Genomic DNA, 16,869 nt, shown 5'->3' with positions numbered 1-16,869 from the left:
CGTTCAGAAAAATTTCAAACTGTGTATCATCCATTCCGGTTTAAATTTTCCCAGCTTGTCGGATAGGATCTTCATTACATGTGGCGAGTATGATTCTTCTAAATAAAATAAATTAAAGGTAGCTTAATTTGGCTATGTTTCAGAAAGGGATAACTGCGGTACAAGATAACATCCTGAGAGGTTTAAATCCAAATTTTTCGTCAACACTTCTCTGCACTGACTACGTGTATTGCCATTAATTTGTTTGCACGATTTGTTTCGGGAGTGGAGGATCCCTTTAAAAGTAATTAAATCGCTCTAGTTAATCGTCAATATATAAAAAAACAACTGCATGGGGTAAAAGTTTTATTTTAATTTTCTTAACGTGAAGGAGTTACACGCATTTCACGTCTACAATACACCGCTGGTCAACTTGCCAATTTCCTAGCAGGCGCACATGTTGCTAGGGCAGTAACCGCTGCCACATGTTCGCTTGCACCAGTCATCCATGCTTGCATTTCCTTTCCAGGGACCAGTAGCTTTACATTTACTGGGGTCTGGCGCATCTGTGGCAGGGGGCTTCGTCGGCGGTCGCTTGGTTGGTGGAGGGAAGCGCGTCGGTGGAACGCTGCCGTCACTCTTCGTGATGGTGACGTCAGCACAGTTGACAAATGTCTCCTGCTTCGCATTCCCGCCCAAACCACAATCTTTGTCGGTACAGCCCCAGTTGTTCCCAGTCCTCCACCACCATCGGAGAACACAACGGGCGCAGGTTAAGCCAGCGGGTAACTTGAGCTTGATTTTAAAAACATCGTTGCCTGAACCTAAAATGAAAACAGCATCATAAAGCACGTGTCTTAAGCAAGCGCAAGTATGTCATTCCTTTCACTTTCAACGTGAGGTCACTTTTCTATCTTATTCAACGCAAGATGTGATGAAAAACAGCTATTAAGGGATAAACTAGCAAACTTTCGGCTATTGATTAAAAAAGAATATTGGTTCAGAAAGTTTGAATTGTGTTTCGCACCAAAGGGATTCATAAAGAGCCTCAGTATTTTGTAGCCGCGGCTTTGTAATCGTGCGACAGAAGTCTGAGTAACACCAAGCATTCTTGCCTGTTGACGTCTGTCGTCAAGATGGGAAAAAACAACAACACCGGTTTCTATGGATAAGAAACTGGGTTTTTGACACCCCTTACCTTTTGGTAGTTTCCAGTAGTCTTGACCGTTCGGTTGCTTCAGCAGGTAAACCAGTTTCTCCTCTGTGATGGGCTCTGTATCCAGCTCTCCGATCTTAAAGAAAAACGTCCCCATGTGATTGGAGGTAATCTCGATCAACACCTCAATCTCTTGGCCCTCTCTGTAGGTCTTGGTGATGATACCATTGGCGTATTTCCCTGGGTAAATGTGCGGTTGGTTCTTCTCGTGGTACGGGTCCCCGCAAACTCCACACTTCCCTCCGTTGGTTTTCCACTGCACATTGAATCCCCCACAGTTGAGCTCGTTATCCGTGTAGTGGGGCGGGTTAGGAAAGCCGTACCGCCAGGCTGAATTTCGGCTCGGCGGGTCGATCATGCGGCCATGACCGTGGATCGAAAAAACCAAGCGTAGAACAATTAGAATCTTAAAACCCGACTTGAGTTCCATGGCTGGTTGAGACAATAAGGCACTCGATAGACTTCCAGAATCTTTTAAGCTGGATCAAACTGTACAGTAAGAGATTGACATCGTCTACACTTTGACAACTTCAAAGCTGATCTATTGAAACAGTATTTTCTGTTGTTTATTCACAAGTGCAGACTTCTGTCTTGTTGCTGACGAAGCGTCGTACACGGCACTTTGTTCACAGAATCTGTTTCGACTAGACCACACTGGTTGGCTCAGCCATGCTACGACATAATCATGTCACGTGGCTTAGCATCCAAATTGTGGCGTGTGCCTATTGACGCAAACATTCTCGTGTTTGGCATGTGCCAGTTGGTATTTACATATCACGTGTCTGGCATGTGCTTATCATGCAGTGCAGCTGACCAAAGAACAGAAGTGGTGTCTGTGTTAAGAAAGACAAGCTTTCAAGACCATAATAGTGCATTTGGCAAGTTTCTTTTTTCAAGTGTTGTGTCATTAAGTCGAAATACGTTGGCCGCTCAAGATGGAATTTCTTTTGGGGACTTGCCTAGATTGTAGTAACCGGTGTAATTGTGGGTCAACTGCGTTAAAAGGTAAAGAAAGGCTAGAAATTCAATACAGCTCGACAAAGAAGATTAAAACAGTTTTTCTTTTTATTTAGTTTAGAACTTTAAAAGTGTATAATCTAGACCTATTAACTGGTAAGATAAATCTCCTTTAATATATACTTTCTTTTCCTCTGAATGCTTTTTTTGAAATAAAAATGGTTAAATCCGAGTGTTAAACGTGTGTAAACTTATCAGTAGTTAACCACTGCCCCACCTCAACTCCGCTATTAGCACAGAGAGGCGAATGAATACGGTACTTCCTCCCCTGGTATAAGACAATTTTCAAGCATTAAATATTGGTACCCAGGGCCCAAAGTATCATTTTAGTTCATACTGACGTAATCACAGTTAATACTGATTAGTAGATCAAGAGTTTAGACCTCGTTAGAAATTTACAATCCATTTTTCGTGAATATATGAAACATCTAGGAAGGCCTTTCATTCTGTTTGCTTTCTGAAATATAAAACTTATCATGCAATATAAATAAAAATACAAATAATCTCTGTAATGGCATACTTGCATCGTACAATAAAGAGCTATTTCAAAAAAATGTTACACATAAATCAATAAAATCGTTCATTTTTAACTTTTTTTTGTTCTGAAGTGCCTCCTCATAAGCATAAAATTTCATGTGGTGCAAAGGTTAAAAGTTGTCTCAAAACTTGTACAACTAAATCAAACATTTCAAGACAAATTGCTAGCCTTTTTTACCTCACATTTATGTTTCCATGTCACAAAATTTCATCTGCAAAATAAAAGCGTTCATTGTGATCTGAACACAAACGAGAAATAGCCGTGACTGTGCTGATTTCATTTTACCTTCTTTAATCTAATACCTAGACTTCTCTTTTCTTTTGTAATTAGAAAGACAGCAAGAACACACCAAAACCAACCATAAGGCCCCAACGGTCACGAAATTCGGAGAGTTTGCAACGAAAGGTGAACAGCTTAACGTCATTCCATAACGTCTCAACTTTTTCTTTTGAGTCATTTCTTTACATTGTACACAACCCATTGTGGCTGAATCAAACGAAACTCCAGTCGGCGACATTTCAAACTTTCGCTCACTCACATGTGTTCTCATCGACCGTCGTGCTTCCCTCGTCGAATTTAAACCTACTCAAGCTTTCATGAGCTAGTAGAGTTCCCACTCGTTTCACAAGACTCTGTCAGCTGGTTTAATCGCGCGCTCATGTCGACCGATTAGAGAGAAAACGAAAGTAAACCCTTGACAACCTTTCGTTTATCCCTCTACTCTGGTCGATCCTCATTTCTCATTGAAGCTCATAAGCGTAGTATCTCCATCCTCATCCGTCTTTTGGCTCAGTTTTCTTTTCCATCGCAGACTGTAGTAGTTCTATCATTTCTTTGTTTTCAAAAACCTCCGCGTTTTTCAGCGGAGTGAGTCCATAGAGATCGCGCACGTTCAAGTCAGCACCACATTCCAACAGAAACTTCACAGTTTTCAAATTATTTCGACAAACCGCCTAAAAACAACAAGAAAGAAATATCACAAATACTGATTTGGTGACAAGAGCACTGTAGGCAGCATAAGAGCAAGGTTTTAGAAGCAAATAAGGCCTTTACCTGCCCTACCCTTAATCAGGTATTTGCTGTTCTCATGCACCGGGGATTTTTGGCAAGAAAGGCGTAGGGAGCAAAGATTCTGACCAAAAAAGGCCACCTCTCTCCCCTCCCTTCCGGCTCCTGCACTCGGATTTTTTTTGGCGGGAAATGGGCACGTAGCGAAGATTCTGACCAAAAGCGGCCAGCCACCTCTCTCCCCTCCCACCCGGTTAAAAACAGTACACTTACCACATGCAGAGCCGTTCTCCTGTCGTAATCACCAATATTGAAGTCAACTCCAGCTAAGTGCCAAGCCTGTAATCTATCAACCTTGTCATCAGCGGCAAGGGAGCACATTTTAAGGGCCGTATCCACGGTGGTGGGCCCTAAATGAGCTCCAAACTCCCTGAGGAGTAAAATAGCCTCCTCGTTGGCACTGCGAATAGCATCGTGCAAAGAGGTTTGACCGTGATTATCGATAACGTGCGGTGAGGCGCCTTTTACAAGGAGATAACGAATGACTTGCAGCTGACCTTCCAGGCACGCTACATGAAGTGGAGTTCGCCCATCATGAGTCGTGGCTATATTCAACACGCCACCCTGTAAAAAAGACAAAGCGGAGCTACAAAACTGCAACCAAAAACGCATTTACGTGGTCAGAGAGTCAGGTTTTACGTAAAATATGTGGGTACTGTAATAAAATTTACGAAAGGTCAGAAGTCACCTGCTGGCTCAGCTCTTCCATAGCATCAATGTCACCTCTGCTTGCAGCATGACACATCAAGACCGGAAATAACGCTTGCTTGATAAACCTCACTTCCTGTCATGGAGAAATGCGTGACACGAATAAACAACCTGTTGGTCACAAGTGGAGCGGCTATACCAATATACAATCTCTCCGCAACGGCCACCTTGGGGACAGAGGAAAGTGGCCGTTGTAGGGAGGTGGCCGTTATGGGGAGGTAGGAGTGTAATATGACACCGGGTTTCTCCTTGGGATTCAACATTTGTATCTTTAAAGTGCCTATGAAGTAAAAAATAACTGCTGCTTATTTTAAACGCTTTTCAAAGTAAAGAAGAATGGCGTTTCTCTTTTTGGAATATCTTTTTTCATTCTAGAGATATTTACGTTTTTGTATTATGCAAATGAGGAAAGTGATGACGTCATAGGTGGTTTCACTTGAACAGTAAAACACTGATTCAAGAATATCTCTAGAAATATTGGAGCACTGTTCTTCAAACTTGGCACCACAAATGTGCATCACAAAAGAAACAGAATGACACCTTCTGTGTTGTTGCCATGGCAACTCTTCTGGCTCCAGTCTCTTTCTGTGAAAAAACAAATATGCCAATTTGCAACCCTTTGAAAAGGGACAGAGGGTCTTGCTCGGAACACACATGATTCCCATACTGTCTTAACTCTCCCATTAGATTGTTGGGAGTGGATGATCCTTGTTTAAGATAAAATCTGGTAATGTTAGTTTTAATTAAAACAGGACCAGTGGCATAACTGTTGTCATGGCAACGGCACGACGGGTGTCATTTTGTTTCTTTTGTGATATACATTTCTGGTGCCAAGTTTAAAGAACACTGCTTTAATATTTCTAGAGATATTCTTGATTGAGTGTTGAACTGTTTCAGTGGAACCACCTATGACGTCATCACTTATAATACAAAAACGTGAATATCTCTAAAACGAAAAAAGGTATTCCAAAAAGGAAAACGCCATTCTTCTTTACTTTGAGAAGCCTTTCAAATCAGCAGCAATTATTTTTTACTTCATAGGCACTTTAAAAAATGCTTAATGTGGCATGTAAATACGTAACACAATCCAAGTATATCAATAAGACAGAAACCAAACAGAAACATAGACCAACGACGCGCGATACGGATCAAGGTTCGTGACCTTTTACAATAAAAAAAAGGGGTTTTGTAAACACCGTTCTTCAGTTGTTGATTAACTGGCCGTTGTGGAGAGCTTATTTTGGAAGTTGGGACGCTCTTTTGTGGCCGTTGCCGTTGTGGAGAGGTGGCGGTTGTAGAGAGGTTTAAATAGGAGGGAATGTATGGACCGTCCGCCGGAACGAAAAAAACATAGCCTTTGTAGAAAGGTGGCCACTTCACTCAACTGTAAAGCTAGGTCATCACCAGTATAAAGAAAATTACAAACTAAGCGATAATGTCTTGATCTGATGTACATCTTAATTCTCCAGACTAATGTTCTAAGAAATGTATGAGAATGAGTAATGAGAATTCGTCTCTTGAGATTGAGACCGCCTGTTAAGGTCATCACAAGTTCCCAGGCACTGTACCCCTATATCTTGACATTTGACTTAAGGTCACGGGCTTTTCTTATCGTCGCTAAATTTGCGAGTGTTCTTAAATTATTTTTACCTCGGTTGATCCAACTTTGAAATGGGAGGCCACCGCATCAATCAGTTCATTGTCACGCAACGAAAACTGGTGCATTTTGTCGTCTTTGTACAATGTTAACTCGCCGCGTAGATTCGTCTTCATCATCTGAAAAAAACGCCATAAACAGTTTGAGCAGTGATCAAAACAGGCCTTTGAATCAGATTTATGAGGGTGGATGAGTTTAGAGAGGTTGCACCCACATGAGCTCATATGGACTTGTTATGCCAATTACTTTTTGTCAAGAGAATGGATAGAGAAAACTGAGTGTCCTAGGGAAGTCGAACTTATGAGCATTAACACACCAGTAAGATGCTCTAACCACTGAGCTACAGTGAGATTCGTGGTGTGTTGCAAGTCGTGGGTCATTCGTGTGTGACAGCCACCCCGGGGGGTACTCCTATATGAAAAAGTCAGGGATGCTCGTCGGAAAATTTGAATTAAACCCCTAAAGCAGATCAATATGGGCGTGGCTAGGACTTTATTTGACCCCTAAAAGTTGATTGCGTTTTACCTCTTTCTTCTCTTCAAGCGAGAGGTCGTCATGTCCCAGTACGTAGGAAAGTTTTGTCAGTGCTGCCTCCACAGTCATGTCATTGCCTGATATCACACCAGCTTCAACCAAAATCTGACAGGGAATTAAATACAGTGTCTTGTTAGTAACGGTTTTTCGTTCAAGTTCAAAAAATTATTTGGCGCAATTGGAGGTTAAAACCACTTGGACAAAGCGAGCAGCCCCTCTTTAATCGCGACACGAAAGAACGCCCGAGAGCAAAAATTGGCCGAGAAAACGCGCGGAAAGACCTGCTTTTATTATGTTATTTTCAACTCCTAGTATAGTTCCACTGTTCCACTGTTTCAGGAGTATACTTATTAAAGATTAATGATTAAAGCGCGCGGCCATTGTCCCAGCGCGCGTTGTTTTGCGTCACGCCGGACAGATTGAGAAAGAAGCTCTAGAGACTGCTCGTAGTCTACTGAAGACGTAAGGTGGAAGCATATGTAGCGTAAATACTGTATTGCATGTGAGGGCAAGGTAAAAATTAAAAAAGAAAATGATCAACGTTTCAGACTACGAGTAGTGCCTCTTTCATTTAGTCCGTCATGCGTGACGCGAAAGTAAACCTCGTGGAAAAATGGCCGTGCGAAATCCTGGAGGCGATATCTACGAGGGCATGTTTCTGGTAGAAAATATGGGAACTTTTTAAATTGGCGTCAATTTTATGGAAGGTCTTTTTACTGTTACTAACAAGGCATTGTATACATATTATGATTTTCTTTCTTCTTAACACCTGTCCACTTAAAAGTGTGTTGATACTTTAAGGAGAAATCATCTCCTGATCTTGAATCCCTAAAAGAAATGGTGGGAATTCTCCTTACCCTTCCTGTAGCATATGAGTCTACTACATGGCCATACAAGCACTGTGTACAATTGACAATGATCACTCCTCGCTTGGCAGCAGCTCGTATCTCCTCCAGGAGTTCTTCTCGTGAATCTGGTCCATTTCCACTGCCATAGGTTTCAAGGACTACACCTTCTATGGGAGGCTCCAGAAAAGCACGCACCTAATAGGGAGGGGACGGAAGGGTCATAAAACTGTGTACTCTGCAACCACATTTTCAACAATGCTTAACTTATGGGAAGTTGTATCCAAGTTATAATCCTGGTGTGTGACCATCCGAATGAAAGCTATTGAGCAGTACTTTCATGTGGTACTTTTTATTACGCTGTACAAGATGGTTCTAACTTTTAAGTCTATGGATGAAACCCTAGCGTGTGACCATTCAAATGAAAGCTATTGAGCAGTACTTTCATGTGGTACTTTTTATTACGCTGTACAAGGTGGTTCTAACTTTTAAGGCTGTGGATGAAATCCTAGTGTGTGACCATTCAAATGAAAGCAATTGAGCAGTACTTTCATGTGGTACTTTTTATTACGCTGTACAAGGTGGTTCTAACTTTTAAGGCTGTGGATGAAATCCTAGTGTGTGACCATTCAAATGAAAGCTATTGAGCAGTACTTTCATGTGGTACTTTTTATTACGCTGTACAAGGTGGTTCTAACTTTTAAGTCTGTGGATGAAACCCTAGCGTGTGACCATTCAAATGAAAGCTATTGAGAAGTACTTTCATGTGGTACTTTTTATTACGCTGTACAAGGTGGTTCTAACTTTTAAGGCTGTGGATGAAATCCTAGTGTGTGACCATTCAAATGAAAGCAATTGAGTAGTACTTTCACTAGGCTCGATTACCAGCCGCTGTTCGGGAAAGGAGCCCGCGCTCTTCCCCCGAGGAACGTAGACCGGACTTGAGAAAGCGGTGGAAATTGAGCCTCTACTTTCACGTTTGCTGTTTATTATGCTGTACAAGTTGGTTCTGCCTTTTAACTCCATTGTGGCAATTCAAATGAGACCTTTTTGAGCAATTATTGCAAAGTAACACTGCTTATTTTGCAAGTTTTACATTACTTGTCAAAATTTGAAGTTCATGGTTGTACTTTCAGATAGAGAACTATTGAATACATGACATAAATGAACTGTGTAAATACACAGTTAAAAGCACTTACTGCCTCAGGTGTTATACCAGGAAAGATCCTCAACACTCCTATTCTTGAACTCATCTTGGTATGGACTTTGAATTTAGTTGCTTGGTTTTCATTAAACAGCTCCTCCCATTCAACTACAAAGAGCAGGGGGAAAATGACTAAAAAGCTCGAAAAGGCCACAGTTAACTCTTTTTAGTGTAAATGAAACTGAAAAAGAAACTTAAAATGCAGACCATTGGCAACCCAATGATAATGGCTGAATGATTTTTGTGTAATGCTACTTGAAAAATGACAGCGAAACATTCAGAACTTAAACTGCAAAGCTATCTGAAAGCATGTATTTTAGCACATGTTTAATGCACAAAGCTCAGGTACTGAGAAAGGACTTGGGAAAGGAAGGGATTTATGCCCATAATATGCCCCCCTTCCCCCCCTCCCCCTGCCAACTGCAAACAACCAACCCTAACCAAAACTGTGAACCCTCCCTGGCCCAATCCATGCATCACATGTCAACTAAACTAGACTTTCCCCCGCCCACCCAAGTCATGTGTCACTTGCCAGCCCTTAAGAGTAAAGAGAGAGGAAAAACACTCTATCGGTTATTGAGAGGGTGGAGAGGTTCAACACAAGAGAAGTGTCCCCCTGCCTAAACCACAACGCAACAACCCTGTCTAGCCTTAGATTTCCTGGAATCTGAGTAAGATGGATCCAGTTCAGAAGTGGATTCAAAGTGACCTCTAGCATTTCCATCAGCTAGACCTATCTTTATTATACCTTCAATTCCTGCTTCTACCGTAGCCAATGGAGGACAGTTTGGAGAATCAAAGGCACCAAACCTACGTGCATCTACCTTCAAGGCACGATTTCCACGATAAAGTTTTCCATGGAAGAATAATGTCACCTTTTGGGATTTCAATAGCAAGAAAATTAGGTTTAATGTATTGTTGCTACTTTCTCTACCCAAACACAACATAAAAGCAAGGAATTAATTTCTCAAAATACTACAAAATGTATTTACCTCTGGAATGACATAATGACCAGCAATCATTATAGCTCCTAGTAGATTTTGTCTTCCATCATTTAAATGATCACTTAAGGCATACTGTGTGAAAAGCACACAGTCAAATAAAAAGTAAAAAATGCATGTTTCTGTTATCCTTCACCTCATACATGGTTTTGTCTAGTATATAACAAAAGATAATTGATTTAGAGAGTGACTTCAAAATGTACATTAATTTTTTTTCCTCATGCTAAAAAAAACAATATTTTATTCATCCATTGCACACACACCTTTTCACCACTCAAAAATAAAATTGACATCAGATTTAAAACCATTATGTAGTAGCCTTTAATTTATAGATGAATAGTAACTGGTATCAAAATAGCAAACACATCACCTCAGCAAGTTAATTCATCTTTACATGTTTTGCAGTCTTTTCACAGAAATCAGGTTATCTATGTTTCTATGCTTATTTCTAGGCTTACCTGTGAACCGGTAAAGATAACCGATTTCCCAAGGTTCTCAAACATAAAGGACAGCGCAGATGCGAGATAAGCCATAGTATCTGTGCCGTGAAGAATAACAAAGCCGTGATAATTCTCATAGTATTCTTTGATCTGTAAAGCGATATTTGACCAATCTTGAATGTCTTGATCCTTGGAGTGGACAACCACGTCACTTTCCTTCATCTCAAGAACATCAATAAAGATGCGCTTTCCATATTTGCTTACGCTAAGAAGAATGAAAAAATCCATAATAAATACACTGGACCCCTGCCTTATGGCCACCCCATTAATACATCCACCTTGTTATTATGGCCACTTTATTCTGGCCTGAACAAAAGTTCAGTCAGTCATTTTCTTATTTAAAGAACCCCTTTAACACAGCAACCCCATTAATACGGCCAGATTTTTGTGTCCCATCGGTGACCAACTATTAACAAGGTTCCAGTGTGTTTATTTACTGTCACTTAATCTGGAGTACAAATAGTTCAGTAGAGTGTTCCAAACAATATCCATACCTCTTCCATGAAGGGCTTTTTGGCGTAACACTCTCCTTCCCATCCCTTTAAAAAATTCCTGTTTATAGCGTCATACTTTCCTTGAAAATATGGTTTGAGCTTTGCCCAGGATCTCTGTTCATAAACCAGATACTAAAACTCTCACTGTGCCTTTTGCCACGCAATGTATAGGTGATGGCCACTGGGTTGGGGGATGGGGGTACTCCCATATATAAGCTATATGGGTATGTGTTGCTGTGAAGGGTATGGTTTTCAAGAAGTTTAGTCTGGGATACAGTATAGAAATCAGACAGTTTTCCTCTAGAAAAGGGTGTAATTTACTGGGAAAGTGGACAGTGTATAAATAATTTAGCCTAAAATGGGGTTCAAATTACCCGGATTCTATGATAGAAATTGAAAGTCGGAAGTGACTTTCTAACACATTGGTTTACTTAGCACATGTTGGACTATGATAAAGTTTCTGCATGAAAAATAGCTAGTCTGGGATAGAGTAGGGGATCTTTGGTGCCTAGTCTAGAATAGGGTTGCAAAATCAAGGGTTAGGGTTTCAGAGTCCCAGTGGAAATGGAGGGGGGTAATGGTGAATTTTGATGCTGAGGGAATTACCCTGTAATGGACTAGCATCCAATTTTGAAGGGAGTAGAAATACCAAGCTGCTGAATACTACAAAACCAGAACTTGTTCTAGCAAATTTGGGCACTTCCACCAACACAAACCTTTTTTACCATTTTACTTACGGCATTACTATTGTGTCTGATCCAATCCCTTCCTCTGGAATATCAACTAGGACATTGCTTTCGATATAGTCCACATACTCCACATCATGCATCATCGGAAGCTTTTTCAGTTCCTTCAACACATTTTTCTTATCGAGATGGAAACCTGTGAATCAACCAAAATGTTGGGTAATTAAGGCAACCAAAAACCCTCGCCTCTCAGGAAAAAAGAACGATGAAATAAATGTGGAGCAATCAGAGAGCTAGTTTATAACAAGAAAATAAACAAATAAATAAATAAATAAATATACACTTATATAGCACCATTTTCCACTAATTGTCCATGGCACTTTACAATACTTTAAAATTAAAATCCTAAGTAATAACGAACATATGAAAGCACTGTCCCTGGTAACTTCATGTCTGTGGGTTAATTTGCTCAATTAACAGTAGAGGTAACAATGACAAGGAAAAAATTGAAAGGTATGGGCCAAATTAACCCTGACCCTGTTCAGGACAGGAAATGTGAAAGGATTCGAGGTCCTCACTAGCACTGCCACACCCAAGCTACCTTTCAGTACCTCCCCTCCCTTAGGAAAAAAAAAACAGCTGGCATGCCTGTTTATATTTTTTACTTACCTTCAAGATCTGCAGGATCCACCTTCCATCCAAGAGCTCCACCAGTATACAGCAGCAGCACTCTACTATTGACCACGCTCTCGTGCGTTATAGGGTCTTCTACCGGAACAGTCCCGAGCCGGCTTTTTGACGGACTCGGCGAACCGCCATCTACAGACGCCGAACCCCAAGATCGCGATTGAAAGAAACTTCTCGACAGCTGTGCCTTGAACGAACTTTTTATCACACAGTCTTTATCAGAGGCGTCTGAAGTGACAGAAGATTGCATCGTTTGTTTTCCTGCTACAGGACCCAGAAGAGGTTTTGGACGAGGTGACTCTGAATCGACGGGTCCGCGATCTCCTTTACAGCTGCAGCTGCCTTTGCCACCTGTTGAAACGGCAATGTCGTCATTCTCACCATGTTCAACGAGGGTTTCAAAGCTCTGCCTAGAGCTTGTCGCTGATACTTTTTCAGGGTCGCTCATAACGCTATACGTCAAGGAGAGACTGCTAAGTAAGTAGAGTGACAGAAAGTCGCCATCTTGGGATTGAGCAGCCGAGCCAGAGTTTACAGCCGTAAGAGGGACTGGGACGTTTCGGCGCCCAGAGGAGCCAATCAAAGAAAATGCGCGAAAAATTGGTTCGAGGAAAGTCCATTGCCAGTGCCAAACCAAAGAAGTGTAATGCAAGCGTAACGCTATATCAAGCAGACAGGATACATTTTTACTTCGGTCAATTTTAAGAATAATATTCGATCTTCCTCGATATGGCCCAATTCGACCCTTATTGACGATTAATTTTCGTAATTTGTACCGGGGAGTTTGCTTACTCTCGGAAGGTGTGCATTTATATGATAGTAATCGGCTCATGGCGATCCCTAGGTTATTACTCACCGAAATTATTCGATTTAGCGCCCGGGGCGCTTATTTGGGACAGGGCGCTTATTTCTTTTTTGAGAAACAAGCGAATGTTCAAAACAAAACTTGAAAAAGAGATCATTCATTTGAAAGAACGTTTTCCGGTTGTCGCGACTGTGTGAGAATAAATTCCAGCAATTCGCGTATTGCCTGAAAGTTTAGACTATACTCTTATACTAGTCTGTGTGTTCTCATGCTAAAAATAAAATGTAAAGTAAACAGAATGCAAGTGTTACACTTCCGGTAGCAATTCGATATGGCCTGCCCTAACTGATTGATTAATTGGTTGATTGATTGATTGATTGATTGATTGATTGATTGATTGATTGATTGATTGATTGATTGATTAAGTGGTTGTATCACATGCTTTAGTTCTGAGGATGACAAACAATTCTTTAAGAGTTTTTCACTTAATTTTTCTGTGATCGATAAATTATGTTTACCTTATAAATATAATAAACTACTAAGATACATTAGTTAGTAGCTTAACAAAAATAAAATTCGTGAGTGATCGTGTTATTTTAACTTCCCAAAATTTTTTTTTTCATTTCAGAAGGTGAAATACGGACCCACTCAAACTTCTCTATTTTCTACACTTAATGGATGTAACTCAGTTTGAATAGACTTTTCTACTCTTCAAACTGGCAATCATCTATATTGCCAGTGATTTAAAAGTTTGTTCCAGGGATGTTTGGAAAAGTCTTTAAAAACGGTTATGCTACTACTACAACAATAATCTTCAATGAAAGACCTTAACATGAGCATTTTTGACATCATAAGTAACAATCACATAACCACTATTAGAAGTAGCAATTGCGCAAGGTCGATTAAATTGTCTAGCAAGTGTCGAATTAACAAATTTTCCTCCTAGTGTGAAAAATTGCAGCCTGCTGTTATTTTTGTCACATACAATGAGGTTGTTGAATTTGTCAATAGCTAGTCGTGAGGGGCAATGCAGCTGTCCGTCACCAGACCCCTTGGTGCCAATATCGTATAGAAACACTCCTTCTTCATTGAACACTTTGATGCAATGAGCCTTTTGGTACGACACAAAGAACATGTTCCTATGATAAACGGCTGAACATGGGGATACATGGCAGTCTGGAGCAGTGAAGGTAAGCAGCAACTCTGTCCCGTCAGGGGAGAGCACCGTAACTGCTTTGTTGTATAAATAGGTCACAATCATGCGACCGTCACATGCAACAGACAGGTTCTGAGGGTTCCCCGCATGTGGATGGGCGATGCATTTAATAAAATGCAGTCTTTCAGTAAACAGAGAAATTCTACAACCGTGAACAACTATGACATCGCCAGTACTGGTAAACGCCACGGATGTGGGTCTATTCTCATGTTGATTAAATTGAAACTCGTACAAGAAAGTCGCGTTTGAATCAAATAGTTGAACTCTACAATTAGTACTGTCTGCTACTGCAATAGTCTTACTGACTTCGCTAAAAGCGATACCTTGAACACCATGCCCAAAAGACCCAAAACGAAATGCTGTCTTGTATTGATATGGGGAGACCTGAACACACCATGGACTGCCAGTTAGCCGTTGCCCGTTCAGTGTGATTATCACAGTGTGTTCATCTGCACAATGATGAGGAGCGTACGCGACGGTATATTCACCGTTTTTCTTGTCTTGAATCGCGTTCTCCATACGCTCCTCCCCAGTCTTGATTGTGATTGCCAGTTGATCGCTTTCGTTATAACACTGTTTTCCTTTGGAATCTTTTGTTGTGATTGTAAAGTTCGCTTCTCTTCCAACTTCTGCTTCTTCCAAGCCTTTTCCTTCCGCCACGGATTTAGAAGAGTCTGTCCAACTCACAACAACTCGACCCGGAACTGCTTGTCGCAAATCTTTGACATCCTTTTCATTTGTCACGTAATTGACATACATCGGTTTCTTGACGTTCACTTCTTCTTTATTTAAGAGAATTTCACATCGCTGAATTAAAGTCTGTTGTGTTTGCAGAATTTCAAAACTTAAATTTCTTTGCAAAACAGCTTCACAGTACTCTACAGAGCTCTTTAACTGCGTCGCTAACGACTGAACTCGTTCTTGTTGTTCTGTATGACATCGTTGTCGCTCTTCGTCAGCCTCATCTAACTTGGCCACCATTGTCATTTCATGTTCCTTAAAAATTCGAATAAGTTCTTCAATAGTCGTTCGTACTTTGTCCCGAGCAGCTTGAGTGTCTTCTCTACTCTTGTTAAACAGTTCTGTCTCTCGTGCTACCTGCATCTCAAAGTGAGCGATTTTTATTTTCGCTTGTTCAACGACCTCCGTAATTTGCATCTTCTGTTCCTCGGCGGCTTCCCGTATATCAACCATGGCGTGTCGATTGTGATTTAAAATTACGCACTTGTGACAAATGCAAACTTTGCATTCTTGACAATAATATTCAAGTGTTTCTTTCTCGTGATATTTCTCGCCACACATGACAGGCCTGTGCATCAACTCTTCGACATCCTGAGTTTTCAAATTCTGAATCAAAACACTGCGATGATGGCGAGAGATTTTCATTTTACTGTGAAACTTGGCACAGACATCGCAAAAGAAGTCGCTGCAATCAAAACAGTAACAGGTCGCGGTGTTGTTCTCTTCACAACTGCTGCAGGTCTGGGATAGTAGATTATCCTCTCCCAGAGCTAAAACGTCCACCAATCGATTGAGATGGAAAGACGTGGGAAGGCCACCAAACGTGTCTCCTTCAGGCATTTGGAAGCAAGTCAAGCAAACCGGACATTTGATTGTTGTTTGTAGCTGCTGTCGTGCATAGAGTGCGTGTTTGTCGAGACACACCAGACAGAATGAGTGTAAGCATGGCAGGGTCTTGGGATCCTTGACTGTTTCTAAACACAGCGGGCACTCAGCTTCCTTCTTCAAATTTCTGAACAGCTCTCGAACGTCCATGTTTCCAAATGTTTTATATACCGTATTAGGTGGCGCCTAAGTGTCTCCGCTGAAGCAAAACGTCACGCGATGTTTTTCGGTTTCCCGGAAATAGCCAGGTTTTTTCCAAGAATTTCGCGTTTAGAAGTAAACATTTTTATTTTATTAAGTTTCTGCTGTAGTTCAGGTATCGTAACACATCTAATTACGAAACTAAGATTATAATAGGCTATAACAAAAGAGCTAAGCCCACTCCTGAGAAGTCAAGGGGTTACCGAGTTGACCCTTGCTCGCGAATGTTCTATCATGAAAGTGACAAACATAAGTACAGCTACTGTAGTCACGCCATTGTAGTCTGTTGCAAATTTGGGAACCTGATTGGTTCTCTGCAAGGTCATTGTTTATCCGCTATTAGTATAAATCTACTAACGTTCTGTCACGAATACCGTTCTCTGATCAGCTACGCTACTCATTTTCTATTCTGTCGTAGATAGTCTAGCAGTGTGCGGTTGTAACAAAATAGCGTGGACGACTAGTAGATTTATTTCTATGCGTGATAGAAATCTCGATAGGAATCTCGAGCTCATTCAGCGTTCTACCACGAATGCCGCCTCGTTGCGTTTTCGAGGTGTCTGAACCGAACCGCGCTCCCACAAGGATGGAGGGGAGAAGGGGGAAGAGGGTTGTTGTGGTCGCTCCTCTGCTCTGCTCTCGCGTAGCTGTCAAATAATTGTAATTCACATATACGCCTTTCCGAGAGAGATTCACTGCTTCATCTACTCCATATACGGGATATAAGGGGCTGAAAATGATCTCTTCGCAACGTATCAAGGTTTCATAGGTCAGAGGCAGCCCAGGCATAACAAATGATCCTGAATAATTCATCAAAGGCCCCGGCCTGGGTTGCCTCGTGGCACTTGTAACTGCGAAGAAATTCGCTACCAAACCAAACAAGTTTA

General features: G+C 41.2%; 3 protein-coding genes across 5 annotated transcripts; all 3 read right to left on the bottom strand.

The window, feature by feature from the left end:
- Positions 1–332: 332 nt before the first annotated feature.
- Positions 333–1,716, bottom strand: LOC110056056 (uncharacterized). The gene is made up of 2 exons (XM_089292921.1): positions 1,178–1,716; positions 333–803 (listed from the first exon to the last, which is right to left on the bottom strand). The coding sequence occupies exons 1-2, from the start codon at positions 1,623–1,625 to the stop codon at positions 424–426; spliced, it is 828 nt and encodes a 275-aa protein (XP_089149047.1). The 5' UTR covers positions 1,626–1,716; the 3' UTR covers positions 333–423.
- Positions 1,717–2,242: 526 nt separating this feature from the next.
- LOC110056235 (60 kDa lysophospholipase-like) lies at positions 2,243–13,324 on the bottom strand. Of its 3 annotated transcripts, XM_089291721.1 has the most exons (12): positions 12,117–13,324; positions 11,499–11,643; positions 10,226–10,472; positions 9,759–9,842; positions 9,515–9,641; positions 8,762–8,874; positions 7,575–7,760; positions 6,709–6,822; positions 6,177–6,302; positions 4,507–4,602; positions 4,032–4,382; positions 2,243–3,703 (listed from the first exon to the last, which is right to left on the bottom strand). In XM_089291721.1, exons 1-12 carry the CDS (start codon positions 12,964–12,966, stop codon positions 3,524–3,526), a joined length of 2,619 nt encoding a protein of 872 aa, XP_089147847.1. In that variant the 5' UTR covers positions 12,967–13,324; the 3' UTR covers positions 2,243–3,523. The 3 variants fall into 3 exon arrangements, with proteins under 3 accessions (XP_089147847.1, XP_089147848.1, XP_089147846.1); XM_089291722.1 differs by lacking the exon at positions 7,575–7,760; XM_089291720.1 differs by lacking the exon at positions 2,243–3,703 and having other exon boundaries at positions 3,745–4,382.
- An 81-nt stretch (positions 13,325–13,405) lies between these two features.
- Positions 13,406–16,142, bottom strand: LOC110056256 (E3 ubiquitin-protein ligase TRIM45-like). The gene has a single exon (XM_020762718.2). The coding sequence runs from the start codon at positions 15,929–15,931 to the stop codon at positions 13,754–13,756; it is 2,178 nt and encodes a 725-aa protein (XP_020618377.2). The 5' UTR covers positions 15,932–16,142; the 3' UTR covers positions 13,406–13,753.
- Positions 16,143–16,869: the final 727 nt, after the last annotated feature.

This window comes from Orbicella faveolata, unplaced genomic scaffold, assembly GCF_042242905.1.
Source record: "Orbicella faveolata isolate gen_17 unplaced genomic scaffold, um_ofav_v1 contig_24, whole genome shotgun sequence".
Lineage (NCBI taxonomy): Eukaryota > Metazoa > Cnidaria > Anthozoa > Scleractinia > Merulinidae > Orbicella > Orbicella faveolata.
Note: the sequence above shows the minus strand (reverse complement) of the source record. Positions and strands in the feature narration are given on the sequence as shown.